This window comes from Panulirus ornatus, chromosome 18 (genome assembly GCF_036320965.1).
Source record: "Panulirus ornatus isolate Po-2019 chromosome 18, ASM3632096v1, whole genome shotgun sequence".
NCBI classification, from domain to species: Eukaryota; Metazoa; Arthropoda; class Malacostraca; order Decapoda; family Palinuridae; genus Panulirus; species Panulirus ornatus.
In genome coordinates this window covers 52,102,132-52,121,626 of record NC_092241.1, presented here as the reverse complement: position 1 = coordinate 52,121,626, position 19,495 = coordinate 52,102,132, and the positions used below count along the sequence as shown (strand labels likewise).

Genomic DNA, 19,495 nt, shown 5'->3' with positions numbered 1-19,495 from the left:
TCTTGTACAATTGTCAATTCAAGGTTCATAAGGGAAGAGCTTTAACCATGAGTTCAGTTTTCTTTTAAATAAATCTGTAGTCAGTGAATGCAAATTTCTTCTTTATCTTGTTACAGGATTAAATAATGTTATCATCTTTTTTAAATGACATGGCTATATTCTATCTGACATCTTTTCAGGATCTTCCCAGGAATCATACCCAATTTGATAATTCTGTATCTTCCTTTCTGAGCTGCTTTCAAATTCAAAACATTACTCTTTATGCCTTTCATTTGCTGCCTCTATATATCATCATGCATCTCTCCCTCCTTTCTAGACAATACAGTTCAAGTTCTTCAAACTTCTCCTGGTAATTCATATGCTCCAGATAATCAATTTTGTGCATGAGGAGTTTCTGTATTCTTTCCAGGTAGACCAAGGAGATGGTAGACTGATGTGATAGGGCCTGAGCATTCAGAAGGGTGAGATGCATGCATGCATAAGATATAATGAACTAGATTGATTTGGTATATGGGGGAAGATGTGCTGTCAAAAGAATGAATCAGAGCATACGAAACAGTCAGGGTAAATCACGGAATAGTCTGTGGGGTTTCAATGTGAAAGGTGGGTGTTAGTTTCAGTATTATCATCCATGACTGATATGGAGCAGATGTGTACACATGAGATCACAGTTCAATTGTTCCTGATGCCAGCTCACTAGGACAGGAAGAGCAACTGGGCATAAGAAAAAAGTATAAAAAATGAACAAGAAAATTCATTCACTTGCACTATTCAAAAATACACTGACAAATTACTTGACAGTACATCTAAGGCATATGAAGAAGTCCAGATAAACCATGGAGTATTGAATAGAGTTTGGCTGTGGATTGTGGACTGCAGGCTCTGGTTCCAGTCAACTGTACATGGCAACTAGAAAATGGATGTTCAAATTAATCCACTATTCATTTGTTCCTGATACTACCTCATTAAGGGATGGGAATGAATTAGGTGTATATAAAAAAATCATATCAATCTATGAGAAGTAATACAATATTCATGAAAAGATTATACTTGCCACTGATGAAAGTAAGTTCTTCATGAAGTGTAAAGCTTTGGTAAAATGATGTGGGCAAGAAGGTCTAATAGATATTACACACTTACGACTTATTCACTTTAAAATAATAAACAGCCCAAGTGCATAACTATGCAATCCCACCTTACATCAACAAAAATTTACCATCTGAAAAACTCTGGTACCAAATAAAGTTCATTCAATATCAGTGTGTTTTTGGGTCTCCAAAAGAATTCTCTCTAGATAAGTTACAGCACAACATAAATTACTTTTCTTTCTATTACAAAACTTCAGTGTCTTTCTTAATATAAGGAACAGAGCATACTCCTTAGCTTTTAAATAAAAATGCAAATGTTCATACATGGCAAATGATATTAAGAATTCAGAAAAGACATTAAAGAAACATCTTACTAGTTTTTAACTTAGAGAAACAGAGGGATTTAAATGAGGCATTCATGGACCTGGAGAAAGCATATGACAGGGTTGATAGAGACATGTAGAGGAAGCTCTTACAAATATTAAGTTGCAGGAGGAAAGTGGAAAGCTACTAGAGGCAGTGAGAAGTCTTCATTAAGAGTGTAAGGCATGTGTTGTAGAAAGAAGAGTGAGTGGTTCCAGGTATGGGATGATCTGGGGCAAGGATGTGTAGTAGGTGAATGCAAGGGTCTTGAAAAGAGGGGTAAATATGAAGTCTGTAGGATGTGAAGAGGTCTGAAAAGTGGATCAGTTGTTGTTTGCTCATGACACAGCACTGGTGGGAGATTCAAGTCAGACACTGCAGAAGCTAGTGTCTGAGTTTGGGAGAGTGTAAAAACAGGAAGTTGATAGTAAATGTGAATAAAAGCCAAGTTATTAGGTTCAGCAGGGCTGAGGAACAGGTTAGTTGGAGTGTGTTTGAATGCACTGAGAGAGCTGAAGAGGGTGTTTAGAAATGGTGTGAACATACAGAGAGAATGAGTGAGCAGAGGTTGACAAAAAGCATATGTGTCAGAAGTGGAGGGTAGAAGGAGAAGGGGGATACCAAACAAGAGATGGAGTGAGAAAGATTTTGAGCAATTGGGGCCTGAATATGTAGGAGGGTGGAAGGTATGCATGGGATGAGTGCAACGCAGCAGTGTGGTATACAATGGTCAACATGCTGTCAATAAACTTAAAGAAAGCATCTTTGAAATCGTATCCTAAATGAAGATCTTACTTTGATATGTGGAACAGGTTAGTGAAAATATCATTAGACAGCTGTGCCTCAGAGTGGGTAACATGTTATGCTGGAACTAGTGAGACATTCTACAGAAGAAAGGATACTTGAAAGAACACAAATTTTGGTCTATTAAAAGAATAAAGGTTGTGGGATGGACCAGCACTGCTACTGCCCAACCCTTTCTCTCAGCGAAAAACTCAGGTGGGAATCCAGAGACTCTTGGCAACCCAAGATGCTGGGGAAAAGGGTCCATAAGTTCATAAGACACTACCATGTTATGTTTAAAAAATCATGGAGAAAAGAGACAGGATAAAAAAACTAATGTTAAAAAAAGCAAAAATTTATTAGAATGAGTGTATGAGCATGTAGGGAGACAATGGAAAAATGTCCTGGTAGCTTAGAAATAATGGGACACAAAGTAAGACCAGTAATCTTAACATTAAGAGTATGAGATGATTCTGGACACCATTTCACCACTCCTTAGTAAAGCCTGCAGTACCACCCTGGGTGGCTGCTGTCTACAACGTACTACTCTATTAGAAACAAAATTAGTTGGATGATGATATCAATTGTAAGACAACAACTGTAAGACAGCATATCAATTAAGGTAAAAAGCATGCAAAAGAACTTCATGAAGATTTTGAAAGAACCAGAAACACGTACATACATGAATTATCACTGGAGAATTGGCCAAAAATTGGGCCAATCCAGTCTCAAAAAATTAGTATAGTGAAAGATAAGAAGATATAGTTAAGTGATGATTCTGGACCATATGACAAAAATATCCTACTGAAAGATGAAAGGGTAGTAATGGAGGATATCAAGATAAGAGACATACTAAAGGCAATAAACCAGGTGGATGTGTCAAAGTCAAAAAGTACTGAAAAACAGAGAAAATTGAAAACGGGTAAAACCATTGGAGAGTACAAAACAAGTGGCACTAAGGCAGGCAAAGAAGCTTACCCTATTTTGAGTATGTCTGTACAGATTTCATTAGAATAGACATCAAAGAAGATGAGAGAAAAGATCAGCCCTAACACCAGCAAAGAGAAGACAGCTATACTAAAGTAGGTAAAGTATGGTTGAAAGTCATGTATAAGAATGCTGATGGATTAGTGATAATGAAAAAGAATGAGCTTAGAGCAAAAAGAGGAAAGTAAACCAAATGTAGAGTTAGAGTAGCTAAGACAAAACTTGCCATAGATATATGAGGGATACATAATATCAAGAAAGGAAAGAGAAGACAAGAGGGCAGGGACTGGTCCTCTTTGTAAGAAAGAACATAAAGTTTCTGCAGAAGATACTGGTGGAAGGTCCATTCAAAATGTACTTAATGTGAAAAGTACAAAAAGAAAAACCTGTACAAGAACGTTGATAATTTACATTCTTCCTTAGAGTTTTACTAAATTGGAACAATTATTTAATAAAATTAATGAAGGCACAATGAGAATGATCCAAGAGGCAGCAGCATGTAGAGATGGTAAAGTTCTAATGGAGGAGAATCTTTTAAGTACAGCACAAAGATCTTATCTTCACATACAAGGTGTCTCAAAAGTCCGGTCCCACAAGTAGAATTAAACTCTCCACTTTCAATTCAACAAATGTTCAAACGGTCATGCATACACTTATCCATAAATAAAGAGTACTCATGAGGTCTCATGATAAATCATGGCATGAAATTCATAGTTCAAATAAATGTGATTAGTAAATTCTGCCTGAGTCCAGACTTTTGAGGTACACATATATTACAATATAAGGATAAAAAATATCTGATATGATACCCCACTTGGAAAAAGTGACCAATTAAAGACAGAATTTTGTTGTAAAGATATGCTATGAATACCTGAGACAAAACCAAACTCATGGAGAAGATACATCAAATCAACTTTTTCTCATGGAATGTAAACTAGAAAATGGAGTTCTACTCCTAAAATACAAAATGATTACAGAGGATTTGGTGAAATCTACAACGAGGGGATTAATACATGGGTACCTTTGGCAAAGTAGAGAAAAGTGCAGAAAAAAGATCAAGATATGGCTTAATAAATGATGTCAACAAGTTAACCAACATGGAAACAAAGAATATGAAATGAACAAGAAAGTGAAAAGTGAGTACAAAAAGCTGAGGAGCAGAAAAACTTAAAAAACACCATAGACAAGATTAATGAAAATCCAAAACTGTTCCACATACTCATATGAAACAGTCTGTAAGTTAAAGTGAAGCTACTCAGGCTGAGAAATTCAGAGGGAAAGGTTGTTGAAGATGAAAAAATATGTAAGGAACTGAATGATAAGTCACAGTGAAGGACATTATATCCTTTACACTAAAGAGATGGAACATCAAGGCCATGGAAAGCTTTAAATTGTATAAACAAATATTTGACAAACCGCAAGAAATGTTAAAAAAATCACTGAAGGATGGTTTAGTGCCAGGGAAGTAGTGGAGAACAAATGTTATGCCTATTTCTATGAAAAGATATTAGGAAGTTGCAAAGATCAACAAACCAGTATCTCAGATGAATGTAATATATGAAATGATGAAAAAAGATAATCAGAAAGCAAACATGATTACTCTGGATTCATACCAGCATTCATTTGTGCATGATGCTAAAATCATGAAAGAAGAAAGGAATGACCAAGATTGCATCAACTTAAAAAGAGACTCATACAAGCTCCAGAGTTGGTTCAATAAATGTATTTTCTGAAATTCAACAAAGTAAAAGTACTGAAGATAGAAAACAGTAAAAAAAGACCTCAAATTGACTACAGTCTAACAGAAAACAAGTTACATTTAATTGTGTGAAAGAGACTTGGAAGGCTAATGTAGTAACCAAACACTCAACAGAACACAGTGTAAGGAAAAAGTTGAAGTTAATTGTCTATTGATAAATACATGAACTGCATTTAAGTATGTGGGTAAGGAAATATCAAATAACTGAGTGTAAGCATTTCAATTTATTCACCAAACTTAGAGAAAGAGAAAGATTTAACAGGGAAGGGTCCATTGAAGGGCAACAAAGATGTTACCAAAATAAGGGAACTGAGTTAAATGCTATGAATATGTTCACCACAGAACATAGAAGTATAAGGAAAGACTTACAACCTTTAAGTTTTTAAATTAGTTACACAATGGCACCAATAAACAGTAAATAGAAAATACAATGAAGGAGCAGCCACAGACAACTACAGCAAGAAATAAAGAACATATTTACCCTGGGAGTGGATTAGGCAGCAGATGGAGCCATGGAAGTGGAAGTAAATTATAGGGTGGGGGAGGGGGCGAAAGTCCTGGGAGCATTGTAAAATGTGTGGAAGTCAAGAACATTATCGTGGAAAGCAAAAATGGGTATGTTTGAAGGAATAGTGGTTCCAACAATGTTATATGGTTGCGAGGTGTGGGCTACAGATAGAGTTGTGCGGAGAAGGGAGGATGAGCTGGAAATAAGATGTTTGATGCTCTCCCACTTCTTGTTCCCTCCACCTCTGACACACATATCCTCTTTGTCAATCTTTCCTTACTCATTCTCTCCATATAACCAAACCATTTCAACACACCCTCTTCTGCTCTCTCAACCACACTCTTTTTAATTTCCACACATCTCTCTCACCCTTTCATTGCTTACTCAATCAAACCACCTCACACCTCATACTTTCCTCAAACATTCCACTTCAAACACATCCACCCTCCTCCGTACAACCCATGCCTCGCAACCATATAATGTTTTTGGATCTACTATTCCTTCAAACATATCCATTTTTGTTCTCCAAGATAACATTTTCTCTTTCCACACATTCTTCATCGCTCCCAAAACCTTCACCCCCTCTCCCACCCTATGACTCACTTCCGCTTCCATGGTTCCATTCGCTGCTAAGTCCACTGCCAGATATCTAAAACACTTCACTTCCTTCAATTTTTCTCCATTCAAAGTCATATAACTATCAAAAGTTCAAGAGGTGAAGTCCATTAAGTGTAAATCTTACTACTGTACAAATAAGTACTCACAAACGAAGAATTAAACTCAACAGAAAAAGTCTAACAAAGGGAAACAAAGATGGTACCTGATATAAAAGACAGCTACAGCTAAAGCTAATAGCTAAATATCTACCTACACTGAAAACATGTGAGAATATGCTTAGAATTCTAAGTTGTGGAATAAAACCAGCAATGTTGAGAGTACCTGGCAATGATGCGAACTGACAGTTTTTGGAATTAGGAAAGAAAAATCAATGAGTTTGGAGCAAAAAAATAAGCAAGAAAGACAACAGAAAATTTGTACAAAACTACTTCTATAGCAAAAGAGTGCTGGATTAATGGAATAGGCTATGTAATGAGAGTAATAACGCAATCTGTAAATAGATACTTCAAGAGGCACATGACAACAAGGAGAGTAGAACTCCCTCTTTGTACATATACTTTGTAGCACTTACTAATAATCCCTTTATTTTCCCCTTCTCCTGAAGGCAATTTCGTGCTGGGAGCTGAAGTTGTGGGAGCAGCTGAGTCAGGCTCCGTTGGTGAAACAGATCTGTAATTAAAAACTTTTTTGAACGGTATGCAATCAATCTGCTCTTTGATGACTGAATTAGCTTAGATATTGGATTTAAAAGTCTTTTGAGATACTATCTAGTTAAAATGGGATTATCCTTTTACCTACATTTGTTCTTTTATCATACTATCTGCACAAAGTCAAACCAATTAGCAGCTTACCTATTATTCTCAAACTCTAGATGATCCTTCAAAAAATATCCTTTTTTCCTTCCTTTATTTCAACTTTCTCTTAAAATGATCTAATTCCCTTGTTTTTTTTCAGTTTGTACACCTGCTTAGGTAACACATTTCTCAAGTTCACTTGCCAAAATGTCAACCAGACCAGAATGCCTCAACATTTATCATTGGCAAGAAAAGCAAAAAAGAAAATGAGCCGTCATGTCATATACCATATCTTGGACATACAATAAATTGACAGTAGAGGCTTACCTGCACTAGCATTCACTCGTCTGTGGTAATGATGAAGCCACTACAATATGGTTCTTAATCTACTTTCCCGAATTAGGCCTGGAGACGAAATCTAAGCACATGCTTTCTTACCTCACTAAAAGACTCAGGGATAAATAAATGAAGTGATGATTATGAACCAAAGTATAAAGACTTAAAGCTAATTCTACCTGTTATCTACTGCTCTGTTTGGTGATACACGATCCTCTGCTGTTCCGAACATTGCTTGCCATTCTTCATTCATGGTCATGCTTGGTGACTGCACCATTCCCTTTTGTGAGCTGAAAAGGAACATCAGAGATATATCATCTGAATTGAAATGATTACTGTACCAGCAAATGAAGTGTTAACCAAAATTCAAAAGAATATTTTACTACCGCCAGGTTACAGCATACCAAAGGTGGGTGTATACTGGCCTCCCCATTACCTGTTAAATGGTCAGATACTATCTACATATTTCCACCATAAATGGGATCTCCCACCTTCAAAAGACTGGCTCAATACCAAATTGTCTGATTTACATTCTCAGATCCTAGAATATTCTCCAATTTTTTTTCCATTTCTCTATGAAGTATTGTCTACCCTTATCTGAAAATCATGATTCACAGAAATCCTTTGCACAAGAACTCTGAATTTACCATTTTATGCCAAAGCAAACCCCTATGAAAGATGTGTAAATGTCAGAGGAACTTTTTTAGCATGTTATCAAACCTTAACATACTTCAGTGCTGAATCACTGCAATGGATGAAATGAAGTGCCTAACTCTCCTCATCACTGACCCTTCAAAAATTCTTTACAAAAGTCAGTGTATAATATATCCATACTATATTTATCTTAGAAAAAAAATGCATTTACATACTTTTTTCAAAAATATTCAAATTTTCATTCAATTACCTATCTATATCTCTGATGCTTGTTCCCACCTGTAACTCCTTCAAGGGGGTGGCCTTGGCAACAGAGTCTCCATAGTTAGCGAACTTGTGCCACTCCTTAGCCTTTAGTGCCTCATCCTTAATACGCCATTAGTGAAGGTAACCCTAGTGCAGTGTTTGCAGAGGCTTCTATCTAATGTTCCTAATGACTACATTCCTAATGACTGCTTAAATTTTCCTACCTACCATACTTCTTCTATTTACTGCTCCTCCCATTCTGCCAAAAGGCAGGGCTAGTGCATAACACTCATCACATGAAAAACTAGTTACAAAGAATGAGCTGTGTGAGTTAAGTATTGTCAAGTTTTATGTATGACAAGGAGAGATTGTATACTTGTGGACAGAATGCCAGTAGTCCATGTGCGGGTGAGGCAGAGAGAAAAGACAGCTACCTGGGTCAGAGGAGGGCAACTTGACAACCACTTAAGTGCTGGCTTACTACGCAGCCATCACTAACCCTCGCGATACCCAGGTAGGTAGTACTGGTAACATACTCCCCTTGTCCTTTGCTGCCTATCACTTACTATTACTATTAACACTAATCATAAAAGAGATGTATAGAGCAGGACACAATTGTACCTTATATTCATGCATAAAACAATACACAAATGTACAGTAACTTACAGACTAAGAGATGATATGTCAATAGACCCATCCTCTGGCATCAGATCACAATGATAAGTCGGCACTGCTTTCTTTAAGTCTTCAATGTTTATCTGAAACAATTTACATGATTATTCTATATGTACTGACAATATGTTTCTCCAACCATCTGCACAAGCATAATATTGAAAATCTAGGTTTCTAAAGTTTGTAACTCTCAAAACCTGGGTTCCGGTACATTAAAGATTACTGCCAACTTGAAGCATGAGTTTTTAGAGCTGGCTGCTCTGTTCATTGTGCACTGCTGTACCCCAAACTCTGTTCTTGCTGTGTAAATGCATGACAGTAAAACTCTATTTTCATAATTTCTACCCATACAATGGCATCCAAAAAGCACAAGCTTGATAATGCTGGGTGCAGAATTTTGAGGAGGGAGCATATTGCTCTTACTATGACTCAAAAAGTGGAAATCTTGCAGAAATTAGATAAGGGTGCAATGGTACATCAGTGCATTATGAGTAAGTTTTATAGTGTTGGTATTGTGACTCTACCTTAGTCTACAAAACAGACTTTATGAGTTTAAAAAAGGATGTAGTTTGGTTGATCACACTAAAATACTTTCAGTAGATTTTTATTAAACTACATAGTATTTGTTTACATATAAACAAACAGCACCTGAAGCCTAAGTTACATATCATTTCAAGGGTAATCATTCTTTTTTTTTTTTTTTTGCTTTGTCGCTGTCTCCCGCGTTTGCGAGGTAGCGCAAGGAAAGAGACGAAAGAAATGGCCCAACCCACCCCCATACACATGTATATACATACGTCCACACACGCAAATATACATACCTACACAGCTTTCCATGGTTTACCCCAGACGCTTCACATGCCCTGATTCAATCCACTGACAGCACGTCAACCCCGGTATACCACATCGATCCAATTCACTCTATTCCTTGCCCTCCTTTCACCCTCCTGCATGTTCAGGCCCCGATCACACAAAATCTTTTTCACTCCATCTTTTCACCTCCAATTTGGTCTCCCACTTCTCCTCGTTCCCTCCACCTCCGACACATATATCCTCTTGGTCAATCTTTCCTCACTCATTCTCTCCATGTGCCCAAACCATTTCAAAACACCCTCTTCTGCTCTCTCAACCACGCTCTTTTTATTTCCACACATCTCTCTTACCCTTACGTTACTCACTCGATCAAACCACCTCACACCACACACTGTCCTCAAACATCTCATTTCCAGCACATCCATCCTCCTGCGCACAACTCTATCCATAGCCCACGCCTCGCAACCATACAACATTGTTGGAACCACTATTCCTTCAAACATACCCATTTTTGCTTTCCGAGATAATGTTCTCGACTTCCACACATTCTTCGAGGCTCCCAGGATTTTCGCCTCCTCCCCCACCCTATGATCCACTTCCGCTTCCATGGTTCCATCTGCTGCCAGATCCACTCCCAGATATCTAAAACACTTTACTTACTCCAGTTTTTCTCCATTCAAACTTACCTCCCAATTGACTTGACCCTCAACCCTACTGTACCTAATAACCTTGCTCTTATTCACATTTACTCTTAACTTTCTTCTTTCACACACTTTACCAAACTCAGTCACCAGCTTCTGCAGTTTCTCACATGAATCAGCCACCAGTGCTGTATCATCAGCGAACAACAACTGACTCACTTCCCAAGCTCTCTCATCCCCAACAGACTTCATACTTGCCCCTCTTTCCAAAACTCTTGCATTTACCTCCCTAACAACCCCATCCATAAACAAATTAAACAACCATGGAGACATCACACACCCCTGCCGCAAACCTACATTCACTGAGAACCAATCACTTTCCTCTCTTCCTACACGTACACATGCCTTACATCCTCGATAAAAACTTTTCACTGCTTCTAACAACTTGCCTCCCACACCATATATTCTTAATACCTTCCACAGAGCATCTCTATCAACTCTATCATATGCCTTCTCCAGATCCATAAATGCTACATACAAATCCATTTGCTTTTCTAAGTATTTCTCACACACATTCTTCAAAGCAAACACCTGATCCACACATCCTCTACCACTTCTGAAACCACACTGCTCTTCCCCAATCTGATGCTCTGTACATGCCTTCACCCTCTCAATCAATACCCTCCCATATAGTTTACCAGGAATACTCAACAAACTTATACCTCTGTAATTTGAGCACTCACTCTTATCCCCTTTCCCTTTGTACAATGGCACTATGCACGCATTCCGCCAATCCTCAGGCACCTCACCATGAGTCATACATACATTAAATAACCTTACCAACCAGTCAATAATACAGTCACCCCCTTATTTAGTAAATTCCACTGCAATACCATCCAAACCTGCTGCCTTGCCGGCTTTCATCTTCCGCAAAGCTTTTACTACCTCTTCTCTGTTTACCAAATCATTTTCCCTAACCCTCTCACTTTGCACACCACCTCGACCAAAACACCCTATATCTGCCACTCTATCATCAAACACATTCAACAAACCTTCAAAATACTCACTCCATCTCCCTCTCACATCACCACTACTTGTTATCACCTCCCCATTTGCGCCCTTCACTGAAGTTCCCATTTGCTCCCTTGTCTTACGCACTTTATTTACCTCCTTCCAGAACATCTTTATATTCTCCCTAAAATTTAATGATACTCTCTCACCCCAACTCTCATTTGCCCTCTTTTTCACCTCTTGCACCTTTCTCTTGACCTCCTGTCTCTTTCTTTTATACATCATTCTTTTTACATTCTACTGTATTACTTTTGAAACATCAAAAAGTCCTTTTAATTTCAATGCTTATTATATTATCTTTCATCTGACAGATTACCTTTATACTAGTATAAGCTTAAAACAAAGTAAAATCAAATTAACATTTAACCAAAAACTTATGTACAATGCAATCAACATTGTAACTGTGTAATAACTAAAGAAGAGGAAAATAAAAAAAGAATTAGAAAACTCAATAATGGCAGCTGCCAAGTGCAGAAAAATGTAGGTTTTGAATTTTTTTCATGAAAAGCCTTTTCTCTCCAAATCCTTGTCTGTGAGCATACAAGATATTCCTTGAGGAATATTGAGGTCTTTCTCACTTCAGAACTCTAAGTGAGGATAACTCAGTTTCACTAATTTGATTCATGAATTGCCAAAGCTAAGTGTTCAAATGGTCCAGAACACCTCAGCTAATCAGCAATCACAACTAAGTGGCACCACACATGATTACCCCCACTTGATCATACCTTGCTTAACCACAGGCCACAGCAACAACCCATAGCAGCCATAAAAGGATACAAGAAAAAGTTTTCAAAAAAAGAAGGGAAAGGCTAGGGCAGGACAAGAAAACAGGAAAAATTCCTCAAAGACATTACCTTAGAGAGAAAATGTTTTCCATCACCAAAACCTTGATATCTCGACTCTACCCACAACAAATTAGGTCGAGAATTGGCAATCAACTTTTGCAAAATAAATGATTTCCTCAGTAACATCTACTTATATCCAAATAATAGGAAGGAGATTTCACTGAGCATAAGGTATGATGTTCTCTTGATGATTTCCAAGAAGGGTTTAATTTTTTTCTGGTTTGGGTTTATCTAAACCCATAAAAGCTCATCCTAGAATAAGGTTCTTGTGCCTGGACATAGTTGTAATTCATTGGTGCTCCTTCCTGATCCTAAGGCTATAAGGAGGGGTTATTATAAGAAACTAAAAAGCTAGTAAAGCTATTAGTCTGTGTAGGAGCATTATGCCATATGAGATGTTAGACTTTGGGGAAGCTAGAGGCAACACATGGCAGCATGCTGAGGGCAGTCATGAACACAAATGTGCACAGGGAAGTCATGCAGTAGACATTCACTCATACAGGTATCCATATTTCATTACCCTGCATGGTGCAGTTTCTCTGGACTTAACTCAGCATAGCTAGTTCCAGCATGATGGGCCCCCTCGACTGAGAAGAACTGTTCCAGCTGGACAGCAGGATGTACACGACCAATGCTGACAGGTTAACAGGTCGGTTGGAGGTACCAACTCGAGGCAGTTGATCCCCAAGCTTAGGAGTTGCTGGGGAGCCCCAGATAACATATCTATGGATGGGGGCAACAACCTTGACAGTAAAGACATAGCAGCCCTCTCCAAAACATGGGCAGTAATGGAGCAGTCTTTTACCCATTTCTCCCAATCTATTGGGCATGCAAAGACTGCCGTCATGGTGGTGAAGAGGATCCTCCATATCAAAACTAGCATGGGGGCAGCCTGCACAGTGACACAGTGCTGCAGGTGCTACAACAATATCACAACATGCCCTTGTACAGCATGACAAGTCTCCAGCTCAACTGACCATAGGCAAGCAGTTGCAAGATGGTGTGCCCATGGAACTCATTAGAGAAGGACCTTGTGGCAGAGGGAGCTCCTAGTGATGATGCATCAGGATGAGGTGGGTCGGTGGATTATCAGAAAAAGTGACCAGCCTTACACCTCTGGTGGATGGACAATGACTCATGATCCAGAGGCAGAATTCCAAGAGATGGGACAGAACAGATGTGATGGTTGGTGGTTGAGGCACATCCAGGCTGCCAGTATGTTGTCAGGCTGGATGGCAGTGGTTGGCTGTCCTACAGGAACAGGAGGCACCTGTGGGGTGTTCCAGCTCTCTGGCCAGCCATCCGCAGGCTGCCCACAACTCAAGACTCAGCAGGAAGGTATCACCTCAGTGTCCCCCTCACCCTCCCAATATTCCCCCAGTAGACATCCTTCCACCTCACCCTGGCAAGGTACAGAGGCAACTGAGTTGGTTGGATGATTCTGTTTAACTGAAATACTGTATCTTGTCAAGATCATTAAATGATGTTGCTCATTGTCTTAATATTGTATTTTGTAGAGACTTTCAAAATTTTCAGTTTGCTCAGTTTTGGGGGGAAGATGTGGGGGTATTATGCTGTTTGAGATGTTGGGCCCTCAGGGGAAGCTGGAGGCAATATGGGGTGGCACTGCCTATTTCATCACCCTACATACTACAAAAAGTTAAAGATTTTATAATATTCAAACTTAGGTTGAAAAGGAGAGGTAACAAATCACATACATATAAAAAAAAAAAGGACAAGTTTATCCCAAAAGGGACATGACAAAGTTATCCTAAAATTCACACAAGGGGGTTCTTGAAAGGCACTCTGACGATATGCAATCATGTTACTAGCTATGGATTTATCATGCAATAAGTTAGGAAAAATTAAGTAAATATAAGGTTTCTGTAACTTTGAGTTATAAGCATCTTTTAAGAAGGACTGAAAGGATCTCTGGACAGAGTAAACTGTCTTTAAGTAGAATGTCAAATGCTATGTGATAGGTAATTTGTTATGCATCCTCCAAACTACTGCCTGCAGAAATGTTTGAAAAAATCTATCAATGAAAATTCAATTATCCAGGACTTTCAGGTATGTGTCCCAGTCTTGCATGCTAAAAACTCCTTATTCTAGGAAGTATTGGAATGTGCCAACAGGCATCCTTTAAATACAGGATGACTGTCTCATAATTGAACTGTTCAGACTGGCAGATGCTTAGTAATGTGGTTATTTTGAATTTCTGAATCGTAGCATGGGCATTTACAAAAATACTTTAAGATAATTTTTTTCCTGCTTGATCCTTTTTCCTGGATTGGAAAAGGATATATTATATGACCATTTTGCTTAACAACTCTACCAGGTATTCTTGTACAATCAGTTTAGTATTGCCCTGGAGCTTCCCCTGACAGGGGTGGTTAAGATTTACAACTCCACCCATCACTACTTCCTTACATCAAAAATACTCATGTGACTAACTCCCAAATAGCATTAGAATTAGCATTAGAAATAGCATTAGAGACACATCTCCAAATTACATACAACTTGACAAGGCCAGATTAAATATAATTCAGCCTCAAAAACCAGGGATATGACCTTCCTTTAGCTCCACAGCCACTCTGAGGAAAGTCTAAGACAGACTTAGCATTCTAATTTGCAAAGGTACATTAAAAATGCCAAAAAACAGAATCTTTACAATTTCATGAGAGATTCCATATCCTCAAGACCATTAAGCATCCCAAGATCAGCAAGAAAATCCTCCACAGGATACAGGTAGTCTATTAGGTCAAAGAATAGCCTTTATCTCTCCCCAGAGACAAATCTGACATCCCTGGGGTTCTTGGTTACATCCTTAACAGTTTGCTCATATTTCTCAAACCTACACTTCCTAACTTCAAAAAATATTCCTAGAAAGTTTCAGAAATTGGTTATTTATTTTTTATTTATTTTGCTTTGTCGCTGTCTCCCGCGTTAGTGAGGTAGCGCAAGGAAACAGACGAAAGAATGGCCCAACCCACCCACATACACATGTATATACATACACGTCCACACACGCAAATATACATACCTATACATCTCAACGTATACATATATATATACACAAAGACATATACATATATACACATGTACATAATTCATACTGTCTGCCGTTATTCATTTCCATCACCAATCCGCCACACATGAAATAACAACCCCCTCCCAGAAATTGGTATCATATCATTTAGCATGCACCAATGAAGATTATGATGTACTGTGGAATCCATCTCTCTATGCTGCACATCAGTTTAGTTGATCTTATATTGTCTAAACTATGCATGATAACTGTAATGTATTCAATGTATAAGTTCAAAATGCCCACATATGCATGGCACACTGATAACCCTCTCACTTAAAATCAACTACTTTCTGACTAACCAAGCTAGCAGTGGATGCTTAAGACCTGGGATAGATGTACAAGGAGAAGCAGTACATGGCAAATGATGTAGAGACGTATAGCAGGTTCATGACAGAAATGATTAGAAAAGGGGAACTGAACTGTACAACACTGGGATACCAAATATTTTGTTACACAAAAATATCGGGAGGTAAGCTTGAATGGAGAAAAAACTGGAGGAGGTGAAGTGTTTTAGATAGCTGGGAATGGACTTGGCAGCGGATGCATCCATGGAAGCGGAAGTGAGTCACAGGGTGGGGGAGGGGGGCGAAAGTTCTGGGAGCGTTGAAAAATGTGTGGAAGGCAAGAACATTATCTTGGAAAGCAAAAATGGGTATGTTTGAAGGAATAATGGTTCCAACAATGTTACATGGTTGCGAGATGTGGGCTATAGATAGAGTTGTGCGGAGAAGGGTGGATGTGTTGGAAATGAGATGTTTGAGGTCAATATGTGGTGTGAGGTGGTTTGATCGAGTAAGTAATGAAAGGATAAGAGAGATGTGTGGTAATAAAAAGAGTGTGGTTCAGAGAGCAGAAGAGGGTGTTTTAAAATGGTTTGGTCACATGGAGAGAATGAGTGAAGAAAGATTGACAAAGAGGATATATGTGTCAGAGGTGGAGGGAACGAGAAGTGGGAGACCAAATTGGAGGTGGAGGGATGGAGTGAAAAAGATTTTGAACATGCAGGAGGGTGAAAGGCGTGCAAGGAATAGAGTGAATTGGAAAGATGTGGTATACTGGGGTGGACGAGCTGTCAATGGACTGAACCAGGGCATGTGAAGCGTCAGGGGTAAACCATGGAAAGTTTTGTGGGGCCTGGATGTGGAAAGGGAGCTGTGGTTTCGGTGCATTATACATGACAGCTAGAGACGAGTGTGAACGAATGTGGCCTTTGTTGTCTTTTCCTAGTGCTATCTCGCGTGCATGCGGGGCGAGGGGTTGTCATTTCATGTGTGGCAGGTTGGCGACAGGAATGAATAAAGGCAGCAAGTATGAACTATGTACATGTGTATAAGCGTATATGTCTGTGTATGTCTATATATGTATTCGTTGAAATGTATAGGTATGTATATGTGCATGTGTGGACATGTATGTATATACATGTGTATGTGGGTGGGTTGGGCCATCCTTTCGTCTGTTTCCTTGTGCTACCTCGCTAACATGGGAGACAGTGACAAAGTATAATAAATAGATATGAAATAAAAATATTTGCAAAATCAAATGACTGACTTTTGAACATAAATCATTATGTCATAAACAATGATGTATCTATGCATATATATGAATCAATGGCTGAATGAATAAGCTAATAACTAGCAACACTTATTGATGGAGTGGAGAGCATACTAAAGTAATCTGTGCCAACCCCCTGCCCCCAACCTGAAGTCAATAATGGCAAACAAAAACCCCTCAAAAATATGAATTTCAATGCAAAACAGTATCAGTAAATACTTACTAAGCCCAAGGTTTGTTGCTGATGCTGTGAACTATTACGAGTAGCCTCTGTTGCCTTCTTCTGCCGCTGAAGCCTGGTGAGATGGTCCCTCATCAACAATAACTGCTCTACATTTTCTTCAGTCAAACCACCACCCACTAAACGTCGCAAGAGCTGTTATAAGAATAACATCAATTATTCAGTGACTGAAGCAAAAATGATCTTACAACTCTGTGCATGTAAAGAAGTTACTACACTGGATGTTAAGAGCATTTTCTATGTGACTATAGCAAGCACAGTTATAACTAGAAATTTAAACTATGAAAATCTTTCTAAAATCTTTTCCCAGTCATTTACAGGCATAAACCCTAAAAAGTCTTCATCAAATAGATTAACAGATGACTACTTCCACACTTTCAACAGGACTCCACTCATTCACAGAGTTCCACATGCCAATATGGCCATCAAATGATTAGGAAAGATGTTACCACTTGTCTGCATTAAAACCATTCATGATGATCATTTCAACAACTTTATACAAGGACATCAGATGGGGAAGCACGGAAAGGCAAGTAAAATTAGAAAGGATTAGGGGATGTAAAAATAGAAATTGGAAAAGTAAAAGGCATTACAAAGCAATGTGGTCTGAAGATGTGTAGGAGATAAGCACATTGTGATTGTGACTGAGGATTCTGTCTATCTATCCATCTTTTCTTTATCTCTCCCTCCATCTAACTAACCACCTACCTATCTATTTACCTATCTATCTACCTATCTATTTATCTTTCACCCTCACATGCTAACAATTTCTGTCTGTCACAGCCCTCTTACTTTGAGAACACAAAAAACATTTTAGAAACCATAACCTAAACATAAAAATTCTACTTAGCAACTCATTCTATAACCTTTGGCCTATGTCAGTTTCAAAAGGGGAAAAAACATAATACATACATAGTGAGCATGATGGCAAACAGAACCATGGATGTGAAAGTGAATCATAGGGTTGGTGAGGGGGCGAAGATTATGGGAGCACTACAGAATGTGCAGAAAGAGAGGTTGTTGTCTGGGAAGGCAAAAATGGGTATGTTTGAAGGCACAGCAGCCCCAACAATAATATAAGGATGCAAGGCATGGGATATAAAAAAAGCATGTGCTGACAAGGGTGGATGTATTGGAAACGAAATGTTTGAAGACAACATGTATTGTGAGGTGGTTTGATCAAGTTAGTAATGAAAGGGTAAGAGAGAGGTGTGGTAATAAAATGAACATGGTTGAGAGAAATGAAGAGGCTGTGCTGAAATGGTTTGGATATACGAAGAGAATGAGTGAGGAGAGCTTAACAAAGAGGATTTATGTGTGTCAGAAGGGAAGTGAAGGAAAAGGGGTAAATCAAATTGGAGATGGAAGGATGGGATAAAGAAGATTTTGAGCAATACGGAGCTGCACATGCAGAAGGGTGAAACTTGCACAGGATAGAGTGAATTGTAATGATGTGATGTACAGAGATTGACATACTGTCAATGGACTGAACCAGGGCATGTGAAGTAGCTGGGACAAACCATGGGAAAGTCTGTGGGGTCTGGTTGTGGACAGAGAGTTATGGTTTCAGTGCATTATACATGACAGCTATAGAACAGATGTGAGTGAATATAGCCTTTCTGTCTGCTGCTGGTACTACTTCGATAACATGGGAAACAGCAATAAAGTATGAAAAGAAATAATATAGTAGTTAATGAGTAGCATTAGGCAGAAGCAGGAGGTTGGAACATTAGGTGGGAACATTAAGTGGATAGGTATACACATTAGGTAGAAGTAGTCAGTAAAAACACTTGGTAGGAGCCTCTGGAAACTGCACTAGAGGTGTCCTCTCCCATGGGCCTGTTAAAGGTGAGGCACTGTAGGGTAAGAAGTAGTAGAGGAGTTCACCAGTTATGGAGACTCTTTTGCAGAGGCTACCCCCTTAAGGGTGTTACCAGAGGGAATGGGCATCAGAGATACAGAGAGATAGATGATAGTTAATAAGTAGTGACTACTAAATCAATAACATCATGATCATTACATCACGGCATATAAACCTCACACAACATATTCTGGATGAGTTTAACCAACCGCAATCCCCTTCCCGTATGCTGCCATTAGGATAAGAAGCAAGTGAAAGTGTACATGGTCTGCAAAGATACTTTTCTTTACTTACCAGTGAAAAAGAAGTTATGAAACTTTCATTCATAATAATCTAAGAATGATCGAAGTACAGGAACTTACATTCCTAGTTGGATGATCAAGGTGAGAGAGACTAGAAGGGAGCTGTGCCAGAGGTACATTGTGCTGCTGAGCCTCATGCAGGAGTGAAAGGATCTGGCCAACATCCGCACTTTTAACTAATGCATCATACACCTCCCGTGAGATAGGTGGCCGCAAGCATGACAATATACAAACCTGCAATGCAACAACAATTATGTTCTGCAAAAGTTAT

The 19,495-nt window shown here is 38.7% G+C and overlaps 1 protein-coding gene across 2 annotated transcripts in view; it reads right to left on the bottom strand.

Moving 5' to 3' along the window:
• Positions 1 to 19,495, bottom strand: part of Vps15 (vacuolar protein sorting 15) — a 148,469-nt gene that overhangs the window by 45,166 nt on the left and 83,808 nt on the right. For both annotated transcript variants that reach the window (XM_071673214.1, XM_071673213.1), the window contains exons 17-21: positions 19,285 to 19,458; positions 17,044 to 17,196; positions 8,803 to 8,894; positions 7,416 to 7,526; positions 6,678 to 6,775 (exon numbers count right to left, since the gene is read on the bottom strand). In XM_071673214.1, coding sequence (XP_071529315.1) covers positions 6,678 to 6,775; positions 7,416 to 7,526; positions 8,803 to 8,894; positions 17,044 to 17,196; positions 19,285 to 19,458 — 628 coding nt within the window. The remainder of the gene's footprint in view (positions 1 to 6,677; positions 6,776 to 7,415; positions 7,527 to 8,802; positions 8,895 to 17,043; positions 17,197 to 19,284; positions 19,459 to 19,495) is intronic.